General features: G+C 38.9%; 1 protein-coding gene across 4 annotated transcripts in view; it reads left to right on the top strand.

Moving 5' to 3' along the window:
- Positions 1–23,982, top strand: part of CALD1 (caldesmon 1) — a 255,466-nt gene that overhangs the window by 116,245 nt on the left and 115,239 nt on the right. For all 4 annotated transcript variants that reach the window (XM_043966907.1, XM_043966906.1, XM_043966904.1 and 1 more), the window contains exon 3: positions 9,910–10,021. In XM_043966907.1, the coding sequence (XP_043822842.1) occupies positions 9,951–10,021 (71 nt within the window). In that variant the 5' untranslated portion in view covers positions 9,910–9,950. The remainder of the gene's footprint in view (positions 1–9,909; positions 10,022–23,982) is intronic.

Raw genomic sequence — 23,982 nt, 5'->3', positions numbered from 1 at the left:
AAAAGCATATCTAAGGGGCAGCTAGGTGGCACAGTGGATAAAGCTGGCCCTAGAATCAGGAGTACCCGAGTTCAAATTGGACCTCAAACACTTGACACTTACTAGCTGTGTGACCCTGGGCAAATCATTTAACCTCAATGCCCTGCCCCCCCAAAGCATATCTAATAAAAATAATCTAATGAAAGATCATTAAAAGGAAGTCTAAATCTCCCAATGGTAAAAACCAGTGATGGTCCTAGAGATGAGATACTAAAAATACTAGAGATGAGATAATGAGGTGAAGGGGGCAGAATGGGATTTACAAGGAAAGAATAGAGTGCACAGAGGCACAGTCTATCAAATGTTTCTGCTCAGTTGTTTTTTTCTTTTTTCACGAGGGAGTGTTCAATATTGAAGAAAAGAAGATGATTATGCAAAGGCAAAGAGCATCACTAAGGCTTCTTTTTTCCCCCTCTTCTTTATTCTTTAATATAAAGAATAACTCTCTGGGAGAGGCAAGGGGAGAAATATAATGGGACATGCAGGTGAAATGTTAATCTTTTAAAAAAGAAAAGCATATTATACATGTACATATAAAGTATTATTTTTTTTAAGAAGCCACCCAAAGTCACTTAAACTATCGTTTCTGCTAATCACAAGTTTCCCCAAGGATCGGAATCATGGGTCAGATATTAGACAAGTATTTACCATGTTCTGGGCATTGTGGGCAATATGACTACAGAGATAAAGCTGGAAGGGATCTTAGAGACATCTAGTCCAATTCCCTCATTTTACAGATAAGGAAACTGGGGCATAGAGAGATTAAGTGACTTGTCCAACCTCACTTTCACTAACACAAAGAGTAAGTGGTAGATGAATAGACAGAAACTCAGGTCTTCTGCATCCCTTTTACTTTCTTAAGCACACACCGTAATTTTATAAAGTCAAAATTTTGAAAATACTCAGGTCTCATATGGTCATAAACATGAATGGCATTTGAATAATGCCCTTGCCAATGTGGATTCTTGTGGCACATCTTCTATCATGCACATGAAGAAACTGGCATGGAAAGTTAATGGAAGGTTGCACTACAAATGAAAGGAAAATCAGGAATAGCTGCTTCCCACCTCCCTGCCTAGTGCTGTTTGTAGATTTTATAGCCTTTCTAAGCAAATATCCTAAGAAGGCAATGCCCCCCCCATCTGATCCAATAAAGTTTTATTATTACATTGTTATTTTTGACAAATGTGTGATTGGACAATTTTGTGTTGTTTTTCTTTTTTTATTCTTTCTTTCTTTTTTCTCCTTTTAAAAAAAAGCACAGTTCTTTGGAACAAGATGGTAAAGGGGAAGGTGAAATGCAAGCCAAACTGTATGTGAGCTTTTACATGTTTATTTGGTTTTGAGTCCCAAATGAACCATCGAGTTTAGGAAAGAGCAAAACTGTTTGATAAATGGAATTTTTTGAGAGTACAAAAGTTCATTTTCAGCAGTCATATTGAAAGCCCTGCCAAATTTGCTATTCCCACTGAAAATACATTTTTAATGAAAATGTTGTGGTCAGTTCATATTCTGTCAGCAAGCTTTTCAAATTACTTTAGAGATACTGATAAGTCAATAATAGTGCCCACCTATTATGGGCAGAGTGCCTACACCAGGCACACAAATCCTGGGAAGTACTAAAAGGCAGATACAATCATGCCCCTGACTAAAGAAAATGAATCATGGAAAAATAAAATGAAAATTGTGCTGTTCAAGTAGACAAAATCATATATTTATTGAACATATTTAGTGAAGGCATATTTATGTAATTCATATAGTCATGTATTCTATATAATATAAATTATACACATTATGTATATATTATATATACATATTTAGTGGAAGAAATAAAGGCAAGATGCTACAGGACAAAGAAATATAGGACCCAGTCCCTGCTCTTATTATCTAGTGAGAGATATATAAAACTTAAACATGAGAAAAGGGAAATCAGAATTCAAATGAGTGGCTGAAGAGATATGGCAAAAGAAGTCAGAATTAATTACCGAATGACATTGCACAGGAGGGGAAATGCTATATAAGTTTAGAGGATGAAGAAATCCCTTAAAGACAGTCAAGTTACAAAGGAAATGAGATGAGTTGGGTCTTTGAATTTAGATTACAAAATTGTTTGGGGAAGGGGAAGAAGGAAAGAAAAGGGATATATTTCAAGTGGGTGAAGTAGTGTGAGCAAAAGCCTAGAGGGAGAAATGCACAAAGCATGTTTTTGTGCACACATATACCATGCTTTCCCTATGCACCACCCTAGCTCTTGAGCTGCCCTAGTCAATATTTTTTCAGCTTACACAACCATCTCCTCAAAAGGCAATGCACTCATACAGTGCGTGATATTTACACAACTAGCCACTCATAATAATAAGATTTTTGCATCTTAAATATAATAATTACCTAACAAAAATATAGAAAAATTGTAATAGATATCAATATATTCAATTTGATAAGCTTGGACAAGCTAGGTGGTGCAGTGGATAGAGCACTGGGTTTGGAATCAGGAAGACTCATCTTCATGAGTTCAAATCTGGCGTCAGACACTAGCTGTGTGACCCTGGGTAAATCTCAGGGATATTTCTACTCAAGGTACTGTGATGCAATGGAAAGAGCACTAGATTTAGAGTAAGGGGACTTTTCTTTAGCTGTATTCTGAGACTTCACAGCAAAAAATAAACAGAGAAGGGAGCAAGAATGTTCATCCCCTAACCTCCCAATGAAAAGGGTTGACTAAGGCATTAATGAGAGACATTTTCCCATTTGTAAAATGGGGGATTGTAATATTTGCCTTACCTATCTCATGGAGTTGGGATGAGGAAAGATGTTTTGTAAACTTTCAAGCACTATAGAAAAGTAAATAGTAGTTATTGTTGTTATTGTTTGTGGCTAACCATGAAGTGTGGTCTGTGAAGAGTTAAGCATTGCCAAGAAGGGGGTGTATGAATTGGGAGAAAATTACATTGAAAGCAGAGAACTACTTTGGGGTGTGTGTGTGTGTGTGTGTGTGTGTGTGTGTGTGTGTGTGTGTGTGTGTGTGAAAGAGAGAGAGAGAGAGAGAGAGAGAAGGAAGAAGAGGAGAAGGAAAAGAAGGAGGAGGAGGAGAAAAGAGGAAGGTTAGGGGAAAAGGGAAAGTAAACGAAATAGAAAGTAATAAGTTTGTGAGAAGAGAAATCTCCAAAGTTCAGGGTCCTGGAGGGGCAGTTCTATGTTGATTCAGTCTAAGTGTGGCCACTTGCTGATTTATGGTTAATGCAGAGTGGAGATGGATCTTTGGAATCAAAGAAATAGAGAAAACATGATGCGAGAGTTAGTGTAGGCCCCCAATGTGGGCAGTGAAGTTGCTGAGGAAGATAGAGAGAACATTGAAATCACCAAAGGAAATGGATGTGGATCTGGGAGAACAGTAAAAAATGGTGATTCAGAGAGGGTAGCATAGATGAATGGGAAGGAAGGACTACAAATTATGATCATCAGAGGGCAGGGGCATTTGGAATATCTCAAGATGACACCAGGGACTGTGGAACAAGCCAGCAATCTCTCTTTGCCTATCTAGTTGAGGGAATGGGGGATGAAGCTTTCCCAAGAGAGAGGAATGGGGATTATAGTGTCTAAGGAAAAGCAGCATTTCCATTCAGTCAAGGAAATGGTTGCAATTGAGGGAAGAAGAGGAAAGGAAGACTGAGTAGTAAGAAGAAAGAAATTGGTTTAGGATAAAAGAGTTTGCCACCAGAAGTACAGAGAACATCCTATTTGGCATAATGTCAGAAGGTATCACACAAGTGGCAGTGAATATGATGAAGAAATGATGAAACAACTATTAAGTGCTCACTCTTTGTAGAGCATTGTGCCAAGAACTGAAGATGCAAATAAAGAATACAGACCCTTTTCTCAAGAAGTTCTATTTTTTAGTGAGGCAATTGGGGTTAAGTGACTTGCCAAGGGTCACACAGCTAGTAAGTGTTAAGTGTCTGAGGCAGGATCTGAACTCAGGTACTCCTGACTCCGGGGCCAGTGTTCTACCCACTGTGCCACCTAGCTGCCCCAAGAAGCTCTTATTCTAATGGAGGGAAGTAACACAGGAGGCAGGGACTGCAGCCACTGTAAGGGTTGTTTTTAGTCCATAGGGCCATAGGAGCATAGATTTAGATATTAGAAGCATAAGACAGAAAGAAATGAGATGAGAGGCTGAAATTAGCAGTGTTCCAGGGAGAACCAAAAAGGTAAAGATCCAATTCACTGGGATGAGGACAAGGAGGAAGGAAATAATGAAATAATGAAAATGAATAAACACTGAGATAAAGACATAGATGCAGCTTTCTTAAAGTAATGTTTGTGTGGTAAACCTTCAGCCAAGGCTGTGTTTAAGAGGTATCAAACACAGTGATGTGACTTTCTATATCTTTTTTTTTTTCTTGTGGGACAATGGGAGTTAAGTGACTTGTCCAGGGTCATACAGCTAGTAAGTGTTAAGTGTCTGAGGCCGGATTTGAATTCAGGTCCTCTTGACTCCAGGGCTGGTGCTTTATCCACTGTGCCACCTAGCTGCCCCCCGACTTTCTATATCTTAATCGGCTCTGTGACTCAGAGGGTCCAGTTAACCCTTTATGACCACTGACTTGTGTGGTCCAAGGATAGTGTTTGTAGCTATATTTATGTGGCTTGACAAGCCAACTAAAATATGGTGCTCTCCTTGGTTGTTGTGGCTTTTTTAAAAGATCATCATCACAGATGTATTTAATTTAATGAAATTGCAACATGGTCGACCCCACTTATTTGTTAAAATAGGCTGTGTCCATTTTAATTATTTTACTGGGCAATGACTTGAGAATCCCTTCAAGGATCTGCCTCCAAGTGTTTGAAGGACCACCATATGGAAGAGAGCTTAGGCTTATTCCACTTCCCTGTGTCCCCAAAGTATGACTAAGAACATAGTTGGTCGAAGTTGTAGAGAAAGTAGATTTCAGCATGATATAAGGAAAGTCTTTTCAAACAATCAGAGTTCACTGGAAGTATAATGAGCTAACTGGAAGATAGTGGCTTCTCCATCACTGGAGATTTTCAAGCAAAGCCTAGATGATTGCTTATCAAGAGTATTTTAGAGAATATTCTTAGTCTTAGTGTAGAATGATCTAGAGGATCCCTACATCTCTGAGATTCCATGATTCTAATAGCCCGTGTCTGTAATCTGTCAGGAATTCATGCAAATGAACTTGTAGACCTAGGCTGTGTTCCATTTCTTTATCTCTTGAATCTGGACAGTGTATATCAGAGCCACTGATGATTCTCCACCTCCCATCAGATATCAGCAATTGCCTGTTTCCAATTTCAGAACTTAAACCAACTCTTCTGGTTTGTGATACTGCAACAGGAGGACCCTAAGGAAGCCAAGAAGCTAAAGCATTAGGGATATGAAGACCAAAAAAAAATGACAGTCCTTGTTCTTGGTCAGTTTTATCAATTCCTGTTGTTCACTTGGTCTGTGAATTACATTTCACTGCCCTTTGAAATTACAATTAACTGATGGATCACTGCTCTTAGTTTAGCAACCACTTTTTATCCTTAAACCTCCAGAGGCTCTACTATGAAGGTGATAATCACAGTGACCCACAGGTGAAAATTCTCTTGGTTTTAAGTCATATAACAATGAGGGACAGATGAAATAAAGCTGGAGACTGGATATAGTTCTAAGTTCAGAGATTCTCTGTCCCTTCCATAAGCAGATCAGAAACAGGATCAGCTATAGCAATTTTTCATTATGTCAAGGAATAGAAGTTGGGATAGAGAAAAGAAGGGGTAGAAAAAGAAGAATATTAGAATTTTAAATTTGGTAACACATTTATTACATAATCATGGGGGAAAATATGTTGGCAATAAGGATGTGTCTCATTTGAAGAAAATATGACATGCAAAATCCTAAGTATAATAAATATAAACAAATGTGTGCTTATTAGTGTCACAAAAGGGTTCTTCACTTTACAAAGGGAATGATTTTTAAGTAACAAATCTCCCCTGGTACATATAATTCAGTTTCAACATTCAGACATTTCCAAAAACTTTTCAGGAACATACCTATTGAGTAAATTAAGGTATACTTTCCATGCATATTATATTTCTCTTATGTGTTCTTCTGTGATATTCAGCATTTGCATTATTCAAGAAAACATCTCTGAGCTGACTTTACATCATTTCATTGGTTCAAAGATTGTTTCCTAACCAATCATACCATTCTCTCCTGTTTCCTCTGCCCCCATTCCCCAGTGTTTGTTGGAAAGAAGCCAAGACTGGCTGGGGGTAAGAGAGGAAATGAGGGATTACTAGTTGGGGCACGGAAGCTGCTGCTCCCAAAACAGAGAAGGGTAGGGGGAGAGAAAGAAATAATATTTAAAAGCCTCCCCAGGCAGGGCCCCCTGTATATGGGAACCGTGCCAGAGAACTTTAGGGTAGCTATGGAAAAGAAGGGAGCAGGGATTAAGGTGGCCCCCACACAGGAGTCTGCAATTTACTGAAAGTCACGCTCTCACCAACTTAGAACCTCACGTCCTACACACACACACACACACACACACACACACACACACACACACACACACACACACACACACACACACACCCCTCACCCACAGAGAGTGCACACAAAACAAAACATACCCATACACAATTAATTCAATACTTTCCTTCCTCAACCGATATATTCCACACACATAAATTGAATCACATTCCAGATTGACAAAAACACACAGTAATGTAGAGACCCAATAAATAGATGCATGCGTGTAGGTATGTATGTGTACATTAATATGTGGATCTCTGTGTGCATTTATACACACTTATCTGTCTTTCACTGTTGTGTGTGTTTCTTTCTTTGATTGCCTCTGTTTATCACGACCACCCCAGTCCTCATCTTATCTTTTCCTCCCACATTCTACAATGCACATAAGCACATGGACTCCAATGAATGGATGGTAGTTAAGTTACAAAATAATTTGCTAGGTAGGCAGATGGTGGAAGCTATGGGTAGCTGACAAAGAGTTGAATATGGGCATCGGGGAGAGGTTTGAGTGGGTGGAAAGCAAGGGACAGTGGCCACAAAGTACCAAAAGAGCCAGGGGCTGAGTCAAAAAAGATCTTTCTCTATTAGCTTCACGAGATAATACTAGGCTCTGTGGCACAAATGCATTCTTTGTCTGCCTTTTGGCCATTTCTGGGTGACTTGTTAGCACCTCCATCAGAGAGCAGGCAGAAGAAATAACAGAATTACAAACTCGAACTCCAGCTGCTGTTCAGTGACCAAAATGACTCATTTAAAGTTGGATGGAGAAGAGAGCAAAAAAGTGACTTGGATGATTTCAGTCAGCCACGCTACCCAGAAATCCCAACATTTGTCACTGTTGAGGAGAGATGGATTTCTGTCTATATACCACTTCTGCTTGTGGTTGATATATCTATCTGGCAATTCCATACAGACTAGAATGCTCTTTTCATGAAGGAAAGCAAATAGATGGCTATCCATGTGGGGAGTGCCATTTCCTTCCCCCTTACATCCGGGGAGTCAGAAAGGGGTGAGCAACCTCCTCCCACCCCCACCCCCAAGACAACAGAGTCCTGGAGTAGGATATGGAAGTTAAGAAGAGACTGGTACTATCTCTCCAAGCTAACTGGACTTCCTGCTCATTACTCTAGTCTCATGACTGTAGGGGCAACATGCTGAGGAATGCAGAAAAGCTTTGTAGATATGAAGGGTAAAAAAGGGCTCAGGAAACTGGCCATCTTTCTGTCCATCTCTCTAACCATTAAAAACTTGCAGACATACATTTATACACATACATCTTCACACATATATTTATAGATATAAATATCTATAGATATAAATTACAAATCCAGTCCCTCTCCATATATATGTGTATATATATATAATATAAAAGGAATGAATTATTAAATAAAAGAAGAGTATCCTATAGTATAGCATTTGGAATCATAGTATCTAGGTTTGAATCCCAGTTGAGAGACAGTTGGTGCAGTGAAGGGGGCCTTGGACTTTGGGTCAGGAAGACCTGGGTTCAAACCCCACCTCAGACACTAATTAGCTGTGTGACCATGGCCAAGTTACTTAACCTCTCTGTGCTTTGGTTTGCTCATATGTAAAATGGAGGAGGTTAAACTACAAAGACCTCCAGGGTCTTTTCTAGTTCTAAATCTGTGATCCCTGATTTGCCAATTCCTACCTACGGGACCTTGGAAAAAGTCACTGATCCTCCTCTCTGGGCCTCAGTTTGCTCGTTGGTAAAAATGAGGAAGTCATTCTAGGTAATCTTCAAAGTCTCTGTAGTCACTAAATCCTATAAGCCTACGATCCTAACATGGAGCTTCAAGCAAACAATTTGGAGGTTCAAAAAGATTAATAAAGAGAATAGAAACAATAGCCTACAGGGTTTGAAAGGAGGGAAAGGGAGACAGAATAGAAACTTTGTATTGTCTTTGCATGTGAGTGCTTTATTTTTTGATAAAGAGAATTTAAAATATTTTTTTAAAAAAAGAGTAACTTCACAAGAGAAAGTTCCTGACCTGTGTGGATACTCTGGCGTGAAATTTTCGCTTTTTTTCTTTTTTTACTCTTTTCAGAGGTGCTGCCGTGAGGGAGGAAGTGTAGATTTTACACAGCTCCCCATTTTTTTTTTATGCAGGGCAAATGGCTTGTCTCATGTGCACAGAAAGGGCTGGAAAATATTTTTTTGTGATCGGAGTGCAGCGGAGAAGTCTGGGATTCCAGAGGAAGTGGAGGCCTCCCGCTCCACACAGGAAACAATCTCCAAGCAGGCCTTAAATGCCAGATTCCAGGCCGAGTTTAACTAACCACTGACAGCTCTGTAAACAAAGCAAGGACAAAAAGAGCCCAGCTTTCCCTTTTCTGGTAGTCATTTTGGGTTTGGGGGCTGCAGGGTAATTCTGGAATACTTGACTCCATGGCACAGAAAGCCAGGGGGAGAGGGCTTCACATGTGAAGAGCTGGAAAAGGGAGATCTTGCCTGCAATAAAACCCCCAAGGAGGAGGTAGGAAAGAGTAAAATGGGTGGATTCTATTTGTAAAGAGAAAAAAAGAGGGGGGTTGGGGGGATTTTGATACCTGGGAGAGTTTGTTTTTAATTTCATTATTTTCAAATGTGCTGCTGCTTAAGTATGTTTATTTGTGATTTCTTTGTTGAGATCCTTACTACCAATCGTAATGTAATTTCATAATATGCAACAGACTATTTAATTTCTCTTCTCTCTCCTCTCTCCCTCTCCCTTTTTCCTTCTCTTCCTTGTCCTCTCCCTCCTTCTTTCCCTCTTTCTCTCCTCTCCCTTGCTCTCCCTATCTCTTTCTCTCCTCTCCCTCCATTCTGTTTCCTGATTTACCCCCCCACACCCCTCCTATATGTCCATCCTTCCTTTCTTGCCTCTTTTCACTTTTCTCTCCCTTGTCCTCCTATTGTCCCTGTTCACCTCTTCTTGCAGCTTTTTTCCTGTGGGAATAGCAAACTTCAAAGAGAAAAGCCATTCTCCAGTTCTCCAGTGATTCCACAAATGTTTCAAGTAGACAAAGCTATCTTTCTCCTGAATTTCGGGGTCTTTTTTAAGAGGGGAGGGGCATCGCTAAACCTGGGACTTTATTTCTCTGCTGCTGTGAACCGTTAACTGACACTGACTTTAACACATGCAGGCAATCCTGCTAGTAAACTCAACTCAGAAACTGATGGGTTCCCTACCAGTACTCACTCTCAGACACTCCTCTTTTGCTAGGAAAGGAAAATAATGGAATAAAATAAAACTAGAAGAGGAAAACAAATTTACGTAGGCTAGTGTTACCCTGGGTCCCATTTGATGTTGGAATCTTTTCCCTTGCAGAACCAGACCTTATTTGGCCTCCCCAAACCTGAATATACACCATGGATGATTTCGAGCGCCGCAGAGAACTTAGGAGGCAAAAACGTGAGGAGATGCGCCTTGAAGCCGAAAGGTAAGGATTGGGGTTTTGAAAATATCAATATTGTGTCAGTAATGGTGTTGCTGGTTGTGGAGCATTAGGGTTTGGGGGGTGAGCAGGCCTTGTGGGTCTCCTCCACTCCCACAAGCTAAACCCTGTGGATCCTATCCCTTTGTACTGTTTCCAGAAGCCGTCTCTGAGCTCTGTGTGAGCGCTTAAAATTGATTCGGTAGGTTAAGGATTCAGAGGAGAGATGAAACGCAAGGACCGAAAGTGGTATTTTGGGTGGCAAAGGAACACTGAACTGTGGAAATGCCTGGAAAGAGCTTAAATGTTGAAATGACAGAACAATGCAAAAGCCTGGAAATCAGAACCTTTAGGAAACATGACACAGAATTCTTCTGTCTAGCTGATGAACAGGGATCTATCTACCCTGGTCAGATAGCATGATAGCTTTTTTCTTTATTCTTGCTCAAAAAGCACATCTGCTTTGTCCTTTCTGATCTTCCAGCTTAGTAGCAAATTTCTTGTATGGATGAGAAGATTCTGCATCTGAGTTTTATTCAAAGAAACCCATATAGTGAAGAGACTCAGAGTCATCACCACATCACTGATAGATAGATAGATAGATAGATAGATAGATAGATATAGATATAGATATAAATATAGATATAGATAGATATATAGATATAGTCATTCATATATATACACACATACATATGTTTCTATTATATATGTATACATACAAACATATATTATGTGTACATATGTATATAAATACATGTAGCGATGTGTGTATATTAATACACATACATATATGTATATATAAAATCATATACATATATGTGGATAAAATACAGACATTTATATGTGTATATATAATACACATACTTATATATGTATAGAAAATACACATATATTTACATACTTATGTCTAATTTTTTATTGTTGTCTGAGAAGTGAAGCTATCAGGTGGAAATAAATAGCGGTTTTGACTGGACTGAAATAATTTCTCCTGTCCAGAGAATAGGGTAGGTCCTCAGAAAAATAACAACAAAAGATCTGATTCATTAAATATCATTATTTCTCTCAGTGTCCTTGTGAGATAGTCTGACAATACATATTCAAACTCATTTATAGAAAAGAAACCTGAGGCTAGGAGTTGCTTAGGGTCTGGGCATGAGGTAGTGATAGAATAAGAACCAAAGAGTTCTAACAGTCATGAGAAGGAAGGCTTGTTGAGACACTGTATATGCTCAGCATTGTGTGGAATAGGAGAACAGAAGATGCAATCTCCACCCCACCCCTGAAGCATTTACACCCTATTTGGTTTTCCCTTAGAAAGTAAACTCTTTGGGAGTAGGCATAAATAGTTCTGGGAGGGAGTCATGATCCAGTAGTAAAATTAGTCAGAGGAAGCTGCTTGGGGAAGGAGGGCCACAAAGGGAATAGTGGGCATGGATTGGTGGGGAGAGGAGAGAAGAGCCTATCCAGTGGAGAATACCCACAGCAAAAGGCACAGAGAAAGAAACAAGAAAGAGGTTCAAGGATTATAAAAGACTAACCTGGGACATCCTAACAGAGTCTAGGAGGTACTGCAAAGGGTAGTAGCTTTGTGAACCAGTTGATAGAGGACCCTGACTACCATTTTGGGGAGTCTAGATTTTATTTGAAAAACAGAGAAGCATATACTTTATTTATACTCCTGAGCAGGAAATGTTTTTTTTGAGACAAATCCTGGCCGTATTTAGAGAAGGGATAAAGTAGAGTAAAGACAACTTAGATAGATCAGCTATAGGGTTGTTGGTAATAGGCATCACTTAATGAGGATCTGTACTAGGATAGAAACATAAAAATGAAAAAAAAAAAAGATGTGATCCAAGAGACCCTGCAGAAGAACAGTCAGTAATCCTTTGTAGCTAGATGGACTGGGGGTGGGGGTGGCAAATGAAATGGGAGATAAAAAGATAACTTCAGGTTGTCCAAATATAGAAAATTAATAATGACATTGACCAAAAAAATGGGGAAGCTGGGAATGGTTGCAGTACTTAAAGTGCTGGAATGGAAGGGGATGATGATTTTGGTTTTCTAATTGTTAAATATCAGGTATTCAGAATAAATCTGAATGGAAGTTTAGTGTAGGAATTTAACAATGGAAGATTTCAATTTTTGTCCGTAAAGAGGACAGAATTTGAAATGTCAGTTTGGGAGTCTCTTCAGCATAGTGATTGTATTGGAAAGATTACAGATAGGTGAAAATAAATGTATTTCACATGTAAAAAAAATGTGTGAATTCCTAAAGGGTGGGGGCAAGGGAGGGTTAAGAATAGAGCCTTGGGAAGAAAAAGGAAAACCTATGAAAAAAAAAACAAACGAGAAGTCAGAGAACCCAGTGCTACAGTTACACAAAAGATAAGAGGTATAAATGGAGACAAGAATTTCATGTCATGCTAGTCAGATTTGGGATTTCAAGGAACACAGGGATGGTCTTGCATTAAGTTGATCTAAGTGTTTATTGGAACACACAAACCATCAGTGGACACATTCATTAAACAAAGGTAGATAACATGTAGATAACATGTTTAACCTCATTGCCATCCTCTGAGTGTTCATTTATGTCTGGCTCAGGGAAATGGAGCTATACACATAAGCCCTCCATCCAGACAGACATATCCCAACCCCTGGGAGAGCCCACAGCTGTTAGGGGCTTTGATTTTATATTGAGATAATCAAAAGGAGCTGGAGCCTTTTAATGGATATACCAATCTATGGTTGGTCAGATAAGGCTAAACACAAGGGTTAGAATTCCTTTGGAGTCAGAGGTTGCACTCATAGATATTCATCAGTCACTCTAGCTGTCTCTCCAGGGGAGGGGCCCTGCCTAACCAGCCTAGATCACCAGGGATATATGAGGGCCACAAAAATCCAGTAAAGATATTTCCAGATCAAAGAATTATATCCCCTTCTTTGTTCAGGACTCTGTCATAATCTAAACCAAGGGTTGGTTTTCTCTCTCTCTCTCTCTCTCTCCTACAATTTTGGCTTCTGGGAAAACTAAAGGGTCCATAAGCGTTGTGAACCAGATCAGGACAGGGTCATCTATCAGGAATCAGGGGATTTGTTATGACCAGATAAAGAAACAGGATTCATGAATCAGAGTGCAGCTCTGGACTCTAAGGGTCTCTTATTCTCTTAATGACTAACAGTGACCAACTACCATATCTCATGGGTGAAGCCAAGTCAAAAGGCCACTACAGGCTAAAATGAGTGACCACAGCTAGTCAGGACAAGGCACAAAGATAAGAGTTGGAATGCTAGCCACCCTTTCAGAAGACTCATGGAAGGAATTGTTACCAGAAGACAAAAAGGCCCTTACATGGGCCAGTTCCTTCCAATGTCATGTCTGTGCCCAGCCCTGCCCTGCTTGAAGCAGCTTCAGGTCATGTCTAACCCTGACCAGCTGTGGATTAGGAAACTGCATCCTCCAGAAAAGTAGACAGTGATGTCAGCCATGACTATAGCTATCTGGTGCTTGTCTTTCCTCTTGCCTCTGATGTCATTTCCTTTCCAGGAATCTACAGTGATCCCCAAAACATCACACCTGATATTCTGGGCCTTTTCAGGGAAGTAAGACAAGATCATTAATTCTGAGCACCGAGGGGAGAGACTGGAGGAGAATATGTTTCAAACCACTGATGTGGAAGGAATATTAACACTGTCTTGGGGTGGTTGGGCCCAGGTTGTAAGTAGATAACATGAATTTAGAGTAATCCAGGACTTCTTAGGCCTTTAATTAGACCTGTTGTTCTAGGACAGGAAAGTTCCAAGACTTTATAATCAGGATCGCCACACTGACTTATATTCATAGCCTACTTAGCCCTACTATCTGCCTCAGGAACCATCATATCATCAAGGGAAACTTTGTGAAAGGTTTTTCCTTCTTTGTTGTCAACCTCAAAAGGTCCACCTAAACTTCTTAGCTTTCCTTAACATCCTACTAGGCAATTAACCATTCGTGAAGAAATCCAAACCCTTCATGAATCTATGTATTTGTCTGTATCACCTAACCATTCTTTATCATCTTGTTGTGAATAAAAGGCAGGAAGAACTGGATCCCACCTCAGACTCTTAGTTCCTGTGTGATACAAGACAAGTCAAGTGACCTTCCTGTGTGACATCTCAATCAATCAATCAATAAACATGTATTAAGCACCTACTATGTGCCAAGCACTGTGCTAAACCCTGGGGGTAAAAAAGTCAAGGAGCTGACAATCTAAAAGGAATACAACATGCAACAAATATATACAAAGCAAGCTAAAATAGGAGATAGGAAATAGTTAACAAAGGGAAGCTACTTGGGATAATAATAGTCTTGATAGGGTTGTTGTTAGGATCAAATGAGATTTTCCATTATATATATAGATGTGTATGTGTGTGTGTGTGTGCGTGTATGCATATGTGCTTTGCAAATCTTAAACACTGTTATATGTCAAGCATAATGATTATTATTGGGTCACACAGCTAGTAAATGTCAAGTGTCTGAGGCTGAATTTGAACTCAGGTCCTCCTGAATCCATGGCCGGTGCTTTCTCCACTGCGTCACCTAGCTGCCCCCATAAATATAAGCTATTAATAGGCTAATCAATATAGCACTGGAAAGGGATCTTAGAAACCACCTAATCCAACCTTTTCACTTTACAGATGAGGAATTGAGGCCAAGAGTAATTGCCAAAGGCCCCATAGGAAGTAGCATGTGCCTCTTCTTCCTCCTCTGGTCCAAATGAGTCTGTCTTCTCTAGGCAGTGCATATGTTTGGATTATGTGTATCTCTGTCTCCTCAAAGGCTCCCTGATGGAAAGACATTCATACCTGGGAACTTGGGTTCATCTCTACCCTTGTCCAGTGAGTGCAGGAATGGTTGTATGACTCCTGAAAATGTTTGGCAAGAATAGATATATTCAAGCACTAGCAATAGATACATACAGTGAAAAGTGCTAGTTAGGGTTCTTATTCTTTATCCTAGATTTCTGAGGTACAAAGAAAGTACTCAGAACTAGTTGTGAGCTTTTGCATAAGCATTAAACAACATTTGTATCCTACTTGGATGTGCCTCTTAGAGATTGCTAAAAGCCCAGGCAAATCCCCAAGGATTATAGAAATACAAGAATGAGGGTCAGATCATAAATGGGAAGATATGGGAGCAAGGTTAGAATAGGGTTAGGGTTCTAGTATCTGAGCTAGGAGAGAATGAAATGAAGCAGAGGCTCTGAATTAAGTAAAAAAAAAATAGGTTTCTTTTTTTAAAATTTTTAATTAAAAAAAAAATAGGTTTCTTAAAAAACTTCCAGAGTCCATGTACATCTTCCAAGAAAGCTGGAGGGCATTTTTTCCCCATATGGAAATCTAAAGCCATGCATTGGACTGACTCTCACAACAAACATTTCTCACCTCTCCAAGAGGTGTACTCATTACATTCCCAGCTAATGCTCTACACCCCCAGTGTGAGCTCCCTGTTCTGGTCGGAAGAAAGACACCTATTGTGGGGCTGTGTTATCAGATTCAGAGACTCACAGGCATAAATTCATGGAATGAAAACCCCCTCACTATTGTCATCTTTCATACATTTTTATGAACTTCTGCCAGAGACTGAGGATTGTAAATTGGAAACAAAATTCTCACGATGTTGCAAAAACAACTTTTAAAAATCCTCTGGGCATATGTAGTTTACTCCCAGACATAAGTCACTAAAACTTTTACTTAGCAAGTGATAGTAACTTAATTAATGACAGCATTAGGATTTTTTTTAGAAAAGGCTACAAAACACCTAACTTCGTGACAGAAAAAATAGTTTTTTGTTACTTTGATAGGGACAAAATAACCAGTTTATTAACTGAATTTTAAATTTAATTTAAAAGAAGTTATTTTAATATTAGGTAGCCAGTCTGAGAACAGTGATAAAATTGTTTTTACTGTTGTTGTTGTTGTTGGGTTTTTTTTTTGGGGGGGGGGTTGCTATCTGTATTTGGGATGAGTTAGGGTCAATCAAGCTTAGATGGAGAGGGATGAATTTGATGGAATCAGAGAAAACTCCCAGGTCCAAAGTAATTTAATTCCATATATGTGTAGTCAACTACATGTAGGAGTTGCAAATATTTATATCTTTCTCTGAAAATAGACATCATTTCACATTGCTTTAAATTCAGATCAAGAATGCTTACCGAGGCCAATTCTCTAATAACCAGCAAGCTCCTCTCTATCTGAAACAATACAGTTTTCCTAAAATAATGATAAATTACAGAATCCAGAATTCATTCAAGTCACCACCACCTCATTGTTGTACCTCAACTTTAGGGACAAAAATGTTGAATTCCTGAATTCCCAGAACCTCTCATATCCCACTGGATTCTATTTTCAGCTTAAAATCTAGTCTTCCCATGAAACCCAGATTGATTGTCATGTACAACCTTGGGCCAGGATAATAGATGTTGAAAAATATTTCCCTATTCTCTACTGTACAGTTCTTTTTTTTTTTTTCTTTTTTTTTTTTTTGGTGAGGCAATGAGGGTTAAGTGACTTGCCCAGGGTCACACAGCTAGTAAGTGTCAAGTGTCTGAGGCCAGATTTGAACTCAGGTCCTCCTGAATCCAGGGCCAGTGCTTTATCCACTGCACCACCTAGCTGCCCCCTTCCCTAATCTCAGTTGAGAGGTAGGAGACTGTGAGAGTAGAATGTTGGAAATGCTTTGAGATATGGTCATTTTGTTGGTTGGTTTTGCTTAAACTGTTTTTCTTTGTTTCAAGAGATGGTTTGACGGCAAAGAGTGGAGGTGGGAAAGAGATATGATGGACAATGACTGCAATGTAAAAAAGTAAAATAAAAGACATCCATAATTTGTTTTTACTGTAGCCCATATATGAGTCAATATAACTACAGATTTAAATCACAGTCAATTCATTTTCATAAAATACACTTGTAACACATCAGAACTTACCTATCTGGGGCAACTAGGTAGTTCAGTGGATAAAGCACCGGCCTTGGATTCAGGAGGGCCTGAGTTCAAATCCAGCCTCAGACACTTGACACTTACTAGCTGTGTAACCCTGGGCAAGTCACTTAACCCTCATTGCCCTGTAAAAAAACCAAACAAACAGAATTTGCCTACCTTCATTCTACTAAAGACAAAATTACTTATGTTTTTGTAGACAATTGTTTCCAATTTTTGGCATTCAAAGCCTTTCATATACTCCCCTCTCGCACCTCCTATCTTTCCAGTCTTCTTATATCTTAGATCCCTTCCACATACTCTTTGATCCAGTGACACTGGCCTCCTTGCCATCCCTTGAACAAGACACTCATCTCACCTCTGGACATCTTCACTGACTGTCCCTGTCTGGAGTGCTGGCCCTGCTCATCTCTGCCTTCTGGCTTCTCTGGTTTCCTTCAAGTCCCAATTGAAATCCCACTTTCTATGGGAAGTTTTTCCCAATCACTCTTAGTTCAAGAAAGATTCTAAAATTCTCTTTTGATTATTTCCTATTTATTCTAGATTTTAGCTTGTTTGTACGTAGCTGTTTGTGTGCTGTCTTCCTTGTTAGATTGTGAGCTCCTTGAGGGCAGGGATTATCTTCTCTCTTTGTATCCTCAATTCTTGGCACACAGTAGGTGCCTTGCACACAGTAGGTGACTAATGAATGCTTACTGGGTAGCTGATTTACTGACTCAGTCAGAATTTAGGGTGGGTTTTAAAGATTCAAGCATTCTCATTTGCCGAGGAAACACTTATAAGTATATCTAAATGAGAGAGAAGAACCAGAGGTTTTTTGTTTGTTTGTTTGTTTTTCTTTTTCTTTTGTCACATCTATTTCTTTTCTGAATATAAAAACTATGGAGGATTTGGAAGGCAGAGTAGTATAGAGGGCAGAGTGCTGGAATTGGAATCTGGGGATTTGTGGCCATGGGTGCTAAGCTTCAGTTTTCTCATCTGTAAAATGGAGATATGAGCCTATGTGAGATATAGCAGATAGAGTACTAGGCTTTGAGTCAGGATGATCTGAATTCAAATCCTAGTTCTGGCATTTACTATGTCTGTGACCCTCTCTGTGCCTCAGGCAAATCTCTAGAATTTATCTACTAAACCATCAATAATTTGCCTTTGTGGAAGAGTTCTCACACTAGGAGTTCCCCTGCATCAGGGAAATTACAGATCTTTCTCATGTTTGAGCATTAGAATACAATTGACATAATAAGACATATACCACCTATCTCATGGGATTGTTGTGAAGAAAGTATTTCGTTAACCTTAAATTATTATGCAAGTAGGAGATAGCACATTATTATTGGAGTTGATTCTCAGCCTATTTTAAATTCACTATTGAATATTACCAAATAACTTTTTTTTGTAAGAAGAAACTCAGTTTCATCCAACATGATTCAAATTCACATCAGAAAAAATGTTGATTAATTCAGCGGGAAAATAATAAGTAAAATTAGTTGTCCAACATCATCTGAATAAAACTAATTGGATTTTCTACCTTTCAGTAAGTTGCTTTTGCTTTGTATGTATATGAAAATAACAAGTTGAAATTTGAAAAATTTAGTCAAGCCACTTATTTGGCACCAGGAGACTACATGGTACAAAGGGAAAAAAACCCCCACTGGATTTGAAAACAAAACACCTGGTTTTAGATCTCAACTCTTTTAACACTATGTGACTTTGGGTAAGTCATTTAACATCTCTTGGTCTAGTTTTCCTCATTTGCAAAACACAAGAATTTAATTAGATTACCTGTAAGGTCCTTTCCAGTTCTGAATCTAGAATTCTATGTAGACCCAAGAAACACCAATTTACTTCAATCTTTTATCATAATAAAGTCTGATTGTTTTACATGTGTAGACATAGCCACCATCTCATTTGCTTGCCTATTATTCTTGCACCACCCCCTCTTCTTCACAGACAGAAAAACAGGCAGAGAGAAATCAAGTTTCTCCCTTAAGTCAAACAGGATTATGGATTTAATTGTTGCTAACAGTAAATTTAGTAAAAAAAAAAAATACCATTTTGTAATTGGACTTAACAAAATTAGGTAATCAATTTCCTTGAGGACAGAGATTGCCATATCATATATAGAATCACAATTTTAAAATTGGAAGCTTTGTCTAGTATAATCCTTCATTTGATAAATGAGGAAACTGAGACCCTAATGTGACTTTACCCAAGGCTAGTCAAATAGTCAGCGTGAGGCTGCTCTTTCAGACCCCTCACAGTAGCTGCCACTCCTCCAAAACTCTTTGCCAAATTGAATCAACTGGTTGGTTGACTAAACTGGAATCGACAGAAATAACAATAGTTACACAAACAGGTAATTCAGGATGCTCTCTGTAAAAATGTCCTAGGTTCACCCTCCAGTGCCTTACATTTCTAAATGTCCTACCAAACTTTGTCCTGGGTCAGATCACATCTGAAATATGGTGTTTGGTTTGGGGTGCTACATTTTGGTAAGGACATTGATTCCATTGGAGAGTACCCAGAGAAGGTCAGCCAGATTATGTGGTGCTTCAGTTTATTTCAAATAATCAACCAAGGAACACAAACACACATTTATTAAGTACCTACTACATACTAATCCCTATGCAAAGGTGCCGTTGAATACCAAAACAAAAACTAAATTATCCCTGACCTCAAGGAGCTCGCTCTACTGGGGGAGAGAAGTGGGGGAATAAACATTTATTAAGCACCCATTACGAGTCAGGCAATGTGGTAAGCGCTTTACAGGTATTATCTCATTTGATCCTCACAATAACTCTGTGAGGTAGGTGCTGATATTATCTTCATTTTACAGCCGAGGAAAATGAGACAGAAGTTAAAGGACTTGCCTAGGATCATGCAGCTATTAAATATCTGAAATTGGAATTGAACTCAGGTCTTCCTCACTTCAGGCCTGGTGCTCTCTATCCACTGTGCTATCTAACTGCACATATATAAGCACAGACAAAATAAAGAAAAGGTAGTTCAAAGATGGAGGGGGATCAGAAGAAACTTATGAGGATCCTTTAATTATAGCACTTAACATATTTTATCTCATTCGATCTTCACAACAACTCTGTGAGGAAGGTACTTCCCCCCACATTTTACAAATGAAGAAGAAAAAGAGACAGAGAGGTGAAATCACTTGCTCAGGATCACATAGCTCTTGTCAGAAGAAGGATTTGAACTCAGGTCTTCTTGACTCCAAAAATCTAGTGCTCTATCTACTCTGTCACTGTACTGCCACCCAGTTGAAGGAGCAGAGTATGTTTAGCCAGAAGTACAAATTTGGGGTCGGGGACACAGTAGCCATCTTCAAGTCTTTGAAGGGATGTCAAATAGAAGAGGGATTGATTAGTCATGATCTGTTTGACCCCAGCGGGCAGAAATAGGAGCAAAGGGTGGAAGTTACAGAGAGGTAGATATAAACTTGATGGAAGGGGATATTTCCTAATAAATAGCTATCCCATAGTGTAATTGGCTGCCTCTGAAAATAGTTCATGTCCCCATCTTCCTATAACAGTTGAAAGGCCACTAGTTGTGGATGTGTAGACAGAATTATTTTTCAGGTACTGTATGGCCCCTGAACTCTCTCTCAGTTCAGAAATTATGTTATTCCATAAATGTGCAGTTCACGTTGGTCTTGGGAGTTGTTTTTTTCTTTCTGTTAGTGTGAGGAGGTTAATAGTTTACACTCTTCTTTCAAAGAAGTCCAGGGCATCTTTCTCTATAGTGAGTAGAATGAACAGAAAATAGAAGTTTTATATGTGAATAGGCAGAAAGTACAAACATTAGTAGTAAATTGCTGGGAGACGGGGCCAAGCTCTGCTCTCCAAGCCAAAAAAAAAAAAAAAAAAAGTGGGATCTGCAAAGGAAACTCCATTTTCAGTCCAGCTTCTAAAGCCTCTCATTTAGCATACACGCCTCCTTGGCTAGGCTTCCTCACACAAGGCTTAATTATGGAGGTAAGTATGAAACAGAGTTCTTCTGTGCCTGTCAGGGTTTCATTTTAGTAACTAAAGCTAAACAAGGAATACTTTCCCTCCAAAGTTAGTTACTTTTCAAGAGGGGCAAATAAAAGACGATGCCAGATTTTTAAAGAGCAACCCCCCCTTAATCTTTAATTTACCAATCCATCAACAAACATTTATTAATCACTTACTGTATGCCAGGCATTCTGCTGAGGGCTGAGGATGAGAAGGAAGCCCAAAACAGTTACTGTCCTCAAGGAACTCACATTCCAATGGAGGAGACAATATGCAAATAATGATTTCTAAGATATATGAAAAGTAGATGGAAGGCGATCTTAGAAGGGAGAGGATTGCATTCCTGCTACATCCTTACTGATGTGAGTCTTCCGTAGGAGAACTCTAGGCACTAGGTAAGGCAAAGCCAAGGTGGACCATGTGAAGAATAATCATTTATGAGTGTGTGTGTGTGAGTCTGAGTGTGTGTGTATATTTACAGTTTTACAAAGTGCTTTCCTCACAATAATCCTATGAAGTAAGTAGTGATACAAGCATCATTTTTAGATGAGGAAATAAGGCTTTGTTTAAGGTTTATTTGGACCTGCAATTTCATGACTGTGGGAAACTCCCTCAGGTATAGAGATCCCTTCCAAAGTAGCTGAGCCTTGTTTTAGATCGAGGTCCTCAGTCCAAAGATTCTTTCCAATGTTGCCCATCATTTTCATTTTTATTTGCCAATTCTGTGCATGCATTTTACAGTTCTCCAGATCCCTTCTTTACAACTCCATGAGTTATATAGACAGGTCCATTGAGTGTGAACAATGAATCCCACAGGTGGCCCCATTATTCCAATTCACACTGCCTAGATTTCCACTAAGCTGGAACCAAATAACATATTTTACATAAAAATAACTTAGAATAGTGTGAACCCAAACACCTGTGACCACTTCACATGATTCCTTATTTGCACTAATTGGGACCTACCTGTATAATTATCTCCATTTTACAGAGGAGGGAACTAAAACATCAATGGGGGAAATGGCATGCCCATTGGCAGATGGCTGGTAAGTAGCAGAACCAGGACAGGACTCAAACCCAGGTCATCTAGCTCAACAATGTGCAATGTCCTGCCCCAATATACAAAGCTATCTCTCCTAAAACCACACCTTCAAATTTGAGTCATTCTTCTAGTATTTTTTTCCGAATTTGAATAATTCTGTAATTTGAACTGTGCCCTCATTTTGGAAACTCTTTTCTTTTCTTTTCTTTTTTTTTTTTACATATAAGGTATTTTATTTTTTCCGTTACATGTAAAGATAGTTCTCAACTTTTGTTTATACAAGCTTTACAATTTCAGATTTTTCTCTCTCCCTCCCCTCCCTCCCCCCTCCCCTAGACAGCAGGTAATCTGATATAGGTTATATCTATATATCTATATATCATATCCATATACATATATATACACACACATATATATATACACATAATAACATTAATCCTATTTCTGCATTAATCCTGTTACAAGAGAAAAAAATCAGAGCAGTGATGCAAAACCTCAAAATAGAAAAAAAAAACCAACAGCACCCAAAACAAAAGAAATAGTATGGTTCAATCAGCATCTATACTCCACAGTTCATTTTTTTTTTCTTGGATTTGGAGATCCTCTTTTATCATGAGTTCCCTGGAACTCTTCTGTACCATTGCATTGGTGAGAAGAATATAGTCCATCACAGTAGGTCAACACTCAATGTTGATGATACTGTGTACAATGTTCTTCTGGTTCTGCTCATCTCACTCATCATCAGCTCACGTAAGACCCTCCAGGTTTCTCTGAACTCTTCCTGCTCATCATTTCTTACAGCACAATAGTATTCCATTGTATTCATATACCACAACTTGTCCAGCCATTCCCCAATTGATGGGCACCCCCTCAACTTCCAATTCCTTGCTACCATGTAAAGAGCAGCTATAAATATTTTTGTACATGTGGGTCCCTTTCCCCCTTCCATGATTTCTTTGGGAAAAAGACCTAAAAGTGGAATTGCTGGGTCAAAGGGTATGCACAGCTTTATTGCCCTTTGGGCATAATTCCAAATTGCTCTCCAGAATGGTTGGATCAGTTCACAGCTCCACCAACAATGCATTAGTGTTCCAATTTTCCCACAGCTTCTCCAACATTTATTATTTTCCTTTTTTGTCATTTTAGCCAATCTGATAGGTGTCAGGTGGTACCTCAGAGCTGTTTTAATTTGCATCTCTCTAATCATTAGAGATTTAGAGCATCTTTTCATATGGGAATATATAGCTTTGGTTTCTTCATCAGAAAACTGCCTATTCATATCCTTTGACCATTTCTCAATTGGGGAATGACTTGGATCATTATAAATTTGATTTAATTCCCTATATATTTTAGAGATGAGGCCTTTATCAGAAGTACTGGCCTGAAAAATTGTTTCCCAGCTTTCTGCCTCCCTTCTAATTTTGGATGCATTGCTTCTGTTTGTACAAAATTTTTTTAATTTAATATAATCAAAATCATCCATTTTGCATTTTATAATATACTCTATCTCTTGTTTGGTCAAAAACTGTTTTCCTTTCCAAAGATCTGATAGATACACTATTCCTTTCTCTCCTAATTTACCTATGGTATCACCTCTTATGTCTAAATCATGTATCCATTTTGACCTTATTTTAGTATAAGGTGTAAGATGTTGGTCTATGCCTAGTTTCTGCCATACTATCTTCCAGTTTTCCCAGCAGTTTTTGTCAAATACTGAGTTCCTATCCCAGGAGCTGGAGTCTTTGGGTTTATCAAACACTACATTACTAGTGTCATTTACTACTGCATTTCCTGAGCCTAGCCTATTCCATTGATCTACCACTCTATTTTTTAGCCAGTACCAGATAGTTTTGATGACTGCCGCTTTATAGTAAAGCTCCAGGTTTGGTACCGCTAACCCACCTTCCTGTGAGTTTTTTTTTCATTATTTCCCTGGATATTC

Source organism: Dromiciops gliroides, chromosome 5 (assembly GCF_019393635.1).
Source record: "Dromiciops gliroides isolate mDroGli1 chromosome 5, mDroGli1.pri, whole genome shotgun sequence".
In the NCBI taxonomy this organism is placed as follows: domain Eukaryota; kingdom Metazoa; phylum Chordata; class Mammalia; order Microbiotheria; family Microbiotheriidae; genus Dromiciops; species Dromiciops gliroides.
Note: the sequence above shows the minus strand (reverse complement) of the source record. Positions and strands in the feature narration are given on the sequence as shown.